This window comes from Psammomys obesus, unplaced genomic scaffold (genome assembly GCF_907164565.1).
Source record: "Psammomys obesus unplaced genomic scaffold, mPsaObe1.curated_primary_1811, whole genome shotgun sequence".
Lineage (NCBI taxonomy): Eukaryota > Metazoa > Chordata > Mammalia > Rodentia > Muridae > Psammomys > Psammomys obesus.
In genome coordinates, this window is record NW_026594747.1 from 1 (window position 1) to 7,780 (window position 7,780).

At 43.5% G+C, this 7,780-nt stretch overlaps 1 protein-coding gene across 1 annotated transcript; it reads right to left on the reverse strand.

The window, feature by feature from the left end:
• Positions 1 to 6,212: 6,212 nt before the first annotated feature.
• LOC129685626 (gamma-crystallin C) lies at positions 6,213 to 7,776 on the reverse strand (the record flags this gene model as incomplete). The annotated part of the gene is made up of 2 exons (XM_055619135.1): positions 6,213 to 6,485; positions 7,741 to 7,776. Coding segments are annotated over 2 exons (309 nt in total), but the record flags the coding sequence as incomplete, so codon positions are not given.
• Between the last annotated feature and the right edge of the window lie 4 nt (positions 7,777 to 7,780).

The window sequence follows — 7,780 nt, forward strand, 5'->3', positions numbered from 1 at the left end:
AAGTAGGGCTGCAGGTTGGGGTGGTCGCTGCTGCACTCGTAGTGGCGGCCCTGGAAGCCGCGGTCCTCGTAGAAGGTGATCTGCAAGGCAAGGCCGGGCTCAGAGGCCTGGTGTGGCCTGGAGCTGAGGGCGGCTCCCTCCCCAGGCCCGGGGCCCGCTGGGCTCACCTTCCCCATGGCTGGTGGTGGCTGGCGGGTTGGATGGGATGGTTTTGTTGGATGTGTGGGGCTGGGAGCAGGGTCTATATAGCAGGAGGTCTGCTGCGTTGGCAGGAACAGCACAAAAGGGCCCCGCGGGGGGCAGGGCACTTTCATGTTCTCCTCTTTTCTCTTTGCTGTCATAGCCCACGAGACTCATTGTGGGTTTTGGTTCTATTCACGCTGGAGTATTCAGGTTGCTATCACTAGCTGATGCTATTGAGATTGTTTGAAAAAAAGTAATTTGGCACATTGTTTATTTAATAATAGAAGCAGGGCTTCAGCCATTTCATAGATAGACCACACTCTTCTTTGTGTACTTGGACAAACCAAAACCATATAAGTGTGGGGCAGAGGGCATCTTAATGTGGTGAATGTAAGTTGTCTGTGAGATCTGCTTCACTGCATGTGGGTAACCCAACCCATCCACATGGATTAATAGGAAAGAAACAGACTCAACTGAACTGTGAAAATTTCAAGGTCTTTGGAGACGTTTAGAATGAAAGGTTGTAAGAGATTGGGATTATTTTACCGAGGGAGTTCACAGAATTTCACTGTGAAAAATCAAACCAAACCAAAATTCCAAAAGGAGACAACAAAGTCTTTGTTGGGAGCAGGAGGCAAAGAAGAGCATTTCTTTTTAGCAATGTCTGGTTCTGCAACGGGGAGGGCAAATAGTTTTAAGATGCTTAATCACAGAACTAAAAGCAAAAGCCTGAGTCTGAAGAAGTGAGAAAATCTAATCCACCTCAAACACACACACACACACACACACAAATGATCATGCCTTAGATTATAAATTAAATTAAAACCAACTCCCAAAGAGCACAGTTGTGGTAGGATCTGGTCAGCGCCTTCAGTCCGTGGTAGACAGGGGTAAACAAAACCTAACACATGAAGAAATGAACTAACTAGCCGTGTCAGTACTGCAGTGTGGCAGGAGGGGAAGGGATGGATGTCCAGAAGCTGGACCTCTAGGAAGCCTTGGGGGGGGGGGGTTATTGGCTTGGAAACGTTTGATGAGCTGGAAAGAGCACCGGAGTGGAAGATGACTGTCAGGTCTGGCTTCTTTCATGTTCAAAGAATTATTCACAGTTCTGTCACCCCACGAAAGGACCTTCCCTTGCCTTGGACTCATCCATCTTTCTAAGTTGGAACTTATGACCTTGAAACTCCACCTATGTGCAAGATGACGATGGGGCTTTGTTTAAATGCTGGCAGAAAGTTCCAGAAGTGACAAGGTGTGTTCTTAGGAAGAGGGGAGACACATAGGGAATTACATGGAGTCTATAGATTGGGAGTCTCCCCAGGTTTCACATTAGCCTGGAGGTGACAGCCCCTTGAGGGCTGTGGAAGCAGATGTAGCCACTTTGGTGAGGCATTTAGATGGATGTTGTAATATTTTGGGTTAGTCTATACTTTCTTATAATTTTACATATTTTTAAATTTTTTACTCATTTATTATTTTTATTTTTATCCCCAACAATTCCCTGTTGCTTTTTTTTTTTTTTAAATAAAACATTATTTTCTCATATATTTATGTCATCTGCTTGGCACCTGAAGTCACCAACTTGCAACTCCATACAAGAGCTTTCAAACTCAGCCGGGTGCAGGAGTTTTGGTCCTGCCTTTGGTCCCAGTGCCTAGAAGGCAGAGGCAGGCGGACCTCTGTGAGTTTGAGGCTAGCCTGGTCTACATAGGGAGTTCCAGGCCAGGCAGGGCTACACAGAGAGATCCTGCCTCAAACTCTGTTGCTTTGACCAGTTGAGAAAACAAGACACCAAGTACAGAACAGTGTAAGAATAGAGAGTGGTTGGTTTTAATTCTGCTTTTGTTTTAAATGTCGTTGCTTATCAAAAAAACCCAAACAAAACAAAACAAAAATGACACTATTACATTGGTTCCATTTGAGGAAAATTGATTTGGTAGACCTAAAATGTTGAGATCTGCTCAGTTTCAAAGATGTAAGAAACAGGATGAGCATCTGGAATAGTTCACCTGCCTGTTGTAAAGTTTCCAAATCCAACCCTAGAATCACTTCAGAAATTCCTTCCTCCATGTTAGGAATAATAAAGTGTTAAGGACCTTTGACTCATGTGAGCTGGGGCGGCATCGTCTCTCCTGACTAACTGTAAGAACCCGATGTGTTATTTAATTAAACAAAAATAATGTTTTATTGTCCTCTACAGACTTAATTTGTCTAGGATAGAGGCTTCTTATAGGATCCAAAAATTTTTTTTTTTTAAAAGGTTCAAAATAATATTCTTCTTCATGTCTATAAACCCAGCATTTTCAAGGCTGAGGCATTGAGGATTGTTATGAGTTTAAGGTCATCCTGGGCTAAGGTCACTCATGCATACTCACTCACTCTCTCTCTCTCTCTCTCTCACACACACACACACACACACACACTCACGCACCTCATATAAACAGCTCATTTCCTCGCTTTGCACCCATTTCACTTTCAAGGAAGCAGTCTTACTCTGACACCTTCTCCCTCCACCCCCGCCCGCCTTGTGCTGCCTCCACCACCATCAATTCTCTTTGTCATTGTTATCCTCAGACCTTTTGCCAAGATGCATGATTCACCAGGTAAAGCATCAAACTGGCTGTCAAAGTGATGGGAGCAAGGCTCCTCAAAGTCGCTCTGTTGGAATTTGAAAAAAAAAAAAAAAGTGGCAAGCTCATTGTAACTTGGTCTGAGAGAAAGACAGAAAATAAGACATTTAAAAAATACTTGGGGGCTGGAGAGATGGCTCAGAGGGGAATAGCACTGGCTGTTCTTCCAAAGGTCCTGAGTTCAATTCCCAACAACCACATGGTGGCTCATAACCATCTATAATGTGATCTGGTGTCCTCTTCTGGACTGCAGGCACACATGCAAGCAGAATACGGTGTAAATAATTAATAAATCTTTTTTTCTTTTTTTTTAATGCTTGTATCATCAAATAGAGGATGGAGGCTTCAGATCCTGGCTTGCTCATATCCTGGTCATTGTGTTACAAGGCAGGTCTATACCCTACTATATTCTAATAATGATGTAAAGGCTTGTTAAGGCTGTAAGGAATCAGACAGAACAAATGTAGCAGTAAACAATTTGATTTTACTTATAAAGAAATAATAATTTCATTTATATGAATTTAAATTTTTAAATCACATTACATAAAGGGCTTTTAATTTGAATAATATTTAAGAGGTACTTGTAGACATATTTAGAAAACTCAAGATACTGTAAATATAGACACCCTAAAAAACATGACTCCCATCCCCTGCCATACTTTCCTAAGATTAGTTCTTGGTATCCATCCAACATCTCTTAATACATTTACAAATAAATAAAAATCATATTTAAGAAATAGCTGCAGCCAGGTAATAGTTGTACACACCTTTAATCCCAGTACTTGGGAGGCAGAGGCAGGAGGATCTCTGAGTTCGAGGCCAGCTGGTCTACAGAGTGAGTTTCAGGAGAGTCAGGGCTACACAGAGAAACCCCGTCTTGAAAAACCAAAACAAACAAAAATCTTGGATTGCTTCTGAAACTTATTCTTTGAAAGAATGATATGTGAATCTTAAATGCCATTAGCATGGGAGTCTAGACAGTGCTGAGTCATTGACAAAAATCCTTCTACCCCAGCTGCAGAGTAATGGGATTACAGTGTGCCATAATCAGATCTAGTAATTGACTTAAAAAAAAGATGATCATATCTTACTACGTGAGTCAGTATTTAGCAATATTTTTATATTCAGCTCAATAGTAGTAGACAGATTTCTTGGTGGCTTTTCATAGCCAAGGATAGCAATCCCATGATAGGTGGTCAATTAGCAGTAAAGATTCTATCTCAGTTACTAGCCACTGGGCAATCCACAGAGATAAAATTTAAACAGAAGCAACCAACTTTCACTATGAGTGGTCAGTCTCCCTTCTGGCTCTCTGCTCTCCTGAAACTACAGCATAGCAACATGAAAGTCCACGTGTAAGGATACGCTTGTACCTTTGTGTGTAAGAGCCCAATAACCAATGCAGTGATTTAGGGAACCCTCAAAGAACGCATGCCACTAAGCTGTGAGAGAGAAAAAGATATTGACCTGAATGTAACTCCATATTGTTTTACATTGTTTAACACAAGATACAGCCCCATACACCTATAAATCCCATCACTCGAGAGGCTGAAGTACAAAGACTGACGAGAGTTCAAGGCCAGCATGGGCGACATAGCGAGATCCTATCTTGTGAACAAACAAATATTGCAAATTACTATGCATTGTCTAATTTCACCTCTGGGAACAAGGGAGGGTACCCATCTAAGCATAAATGGGGGTTCTCCGTGAAGGGAATGGGGAGGACTGTTTTACTTCTCTGCTGATAGAATTTATGAAGTGGTAAGGTTATGAGCGGCTGTCGTGGCCAACTTTAGTTGTGGTTTGTGTGGGAAATTTCCACAGTCTTAAGGGTATGGAACGCTTGGCCCCTCGCTGGAGGAAGAGCTTGGGGAACACATTGGGAGGTGTGGCCTTGCTAAAGGAAGTTTGTCACTGGGGCTGGGCCTTGAGCCTTTGCTCACTTCCAGTTTGCAACCTGGGTGTGTGTTTGCAGTTGAAGATATGGTCTCTCAGCTTCCTGCTCTGGCCTGTTGCCATTCCTTCTCTACTGTTATGGACTCCCTTCTGGAACCATAAGCCTAAATAAATTCTTTCTTTCACAGGTTCCTTTTGGACACAAAAGAAAATAACGAATACAATCAGCAACTTGACAAAATCTAGAAAGACTTGGGAAGGAAGTCCTGTCTATCCATCTGTCTGCTCCCTCCCCCTGCAAAACAGAATTTCTCTGTGTAGTCCTGGTTGGCCTAGAACTCACTCTGTAGACCAGGCTGGCCGCCTCAGACTCAGAGGTCTGCCTGCCTCTGCCTCCTGAGTGCTTGGATTAAAGGCGTGCACCACCACTGTCCAGCAGGAAAAAAAGTCCTAATGGAAGATTGTGTTGTTTTCAACAAAATCTGAACGGTTTGATTTTAGCAATAAAGACTTGGGAGTCAGATGCTGGGATGAAAGCCTGAGAGGCAGAGAAAGCACCAGCTGACCTTTCTCCTCAGCCAAAGGCCCCTCCTTGTGTGTCTTTCTATTCATTCTCCGGACTTCCTCTTACTCTCTGTTTTTGTTTTTGTTTTTGTTTTTGTTTTCCCTATGTTTACTCCCTGTCAACTGGTTGCTTGCTCCACCTCTTGACCACGGTTGACTTTATTTAATCCTGTTTAGTACATTCAAGTAGTAAACTCTTGGATTAAAGGTGTGCACTAGGACTGAGCCACACCACAACTAGAAACAGGTTTTTCCAGAAAACAACACAACCTCGGGGTTCACAGTGTGGTCACACGTTCTGCCACAGGGTTGCTTAGGTTGGGCGGCAATGGCTAGGAATGGTTCTCACTGGGAACGGTTTCGGAAGGAAGGGGGGTTTAACTTTGCCGGGATGGTGGCAGCCCCAGATGTGTTAGGTAATACCGTGCGAGACAGTAAACAAAACTAGTTCCCTAAGAGTCTGAATAGGCTGTTTGCCAAACTGGACTCCAGCCCCTTCCTGGACCATTAGAAGAAAAGCTGTGGCGATATTGTTCTTCAAGGGTCTGGGCTAACTGTATAGTCATCCTGTTGTGTGACTTTGGCTTGACCTGCCCTTTCTTTGCTAGGCAGGATTCCCTTCCCCCACCAGGGATACCCTCTACCATCGGATATACCGTAATTTGAATCGGGGGCCGAGTGCACACTGAACAAAAGCCCTATCACTGAGTACATTCATGCATCCCCAGCCGTCTAAGCCTTGTTCAGACTTAACATAACTGAAAACCCCCTGAACACCCTAACTTGTCCATTCTCACCTCAACCTTTAACAGGGAGCCTTCCCAGGTGGGGAGATTGGCGCACAATGCAAGGAAAACAGAACTCAGGGTTTGCCAACAATACAGACTAAATACTTTATTAGGTTCCAAAATGAGAAAATGGTAGTGTTAACCTGTTTTAGTATAAATCGACCACTCTCCGCAAAGAGCCCGCCTTAGCGTCTACAGCGCCCCAGTCGTGGTAGCGCCGGTACTCCTGAGGCCTCAGCAGGTACTGCCGGCCTCGGTAGTTGGGCATCTCGTAGAGGACCCAGCAGCCCTCCAGCACGTGCAGCGAGCGCACCTCACTGAGATGGAAGCGGTCCTGGATAGAGGAGCAATCCTCGTTCAGCTCCATCATGAGGCCTTTGTGGTCTTCTTTCTCATACAGCCGCATCCTGTGGGAGCCTGTCTGCTTGGGTCACACAGAGAAAGGTAAGAAAAGGCAATTGAGTCTCTCCCCCCACCCCCCGGCACTCATCTGCAAAACAGCCTGTGAGTGTGGGTGGCTGAGTCAGCAGGCTGTTGGTGTAAGATCTGAGTCTCTGAGACTGGGCAGCCTGCTGGAACCTGTGGGTCGATTTCACCCAGATGGCCTGAGACCATTGGAAAGCACAGATATCGTAACAGATACTGTTACGATTCATAACAGTAGCAAAAATTACAGTTATGAAGCAGCAATGAAATAATTTTATGGTTGGGGGTCGCCACAATATGAGGAACCATATTAAAGGGTCACAGCATTAGGAAGGTTGAGAACCGCTGAACTAGGAGGTGGAATTTTTAAGACATTAAAACTGAATTTCTCTAAATTTTCCATTCCCTATGTTCATTCTAAGCTGCATGTTGGAAGAAATAAAATTAATGTTTTGACTGATATTTTTGTATGTTTATATACATATAAGTCCATTATTAAAATAGGAATTTTTCTTGCATTTTTTTTGAGAATTGCATACATTACTACTGAATTTACATCATTTTCATGCTTTCTATTTTCCTTATTTTGTAACCTAGATTGGCTTCAAACCCAAGAGCCTTCTGCCTCAGCTTTCCGGATGCTAGGATTACAGGGTATCACTATGCTGGGCCTCCACAGAGCTCAGAACAATCATATGCTTCTGTGGAAAGTCAATTTAAATAACCCCTTACAACTAGAATTTAGCTGATTTTCAAAATTCAGAGAAGTCACCATTTCCAAAAGTAGGATCTGCCTTTGCAGATATCGGTCTCTGTGCTTTCTCAATGCTTTTTCTATTCCACGACGGAGAGTAACTCACTCCCTTACTAGAAATTCCTTTTTTATAGATAAAAATCAGTCGGATGAATGTGATGCCTTCTCAGGCCCAACTAGCCACCCATGCACAAATTTTGTCTTATAGCACAACACAAGATTGCATTAGGTTAACTTTTGATTAACCTAATGGTAGCAACGATTTAAACAAAACAAAACTGGATTGTTTTCTAAGTAGATTCTTCCTTATAATTCCATCTTCCTGTCTGTGTCCCGGTGGACTTTGGTAGCCGTTTGAGGCACCCTTAACCCTTATGTACTTCTACAGAAAGAAGAAAAAAAAAAACAAAAAACAACCAACTTCCTCTCTGGACCCCACATCAGCAAAACAGTGCGGACCCCTGAGCAGCAAGCCATGAAATCAAACAGGACTCACGTGGGGGATGAGGCGGCAGGAGCGGATGGAGTCGCTGAAG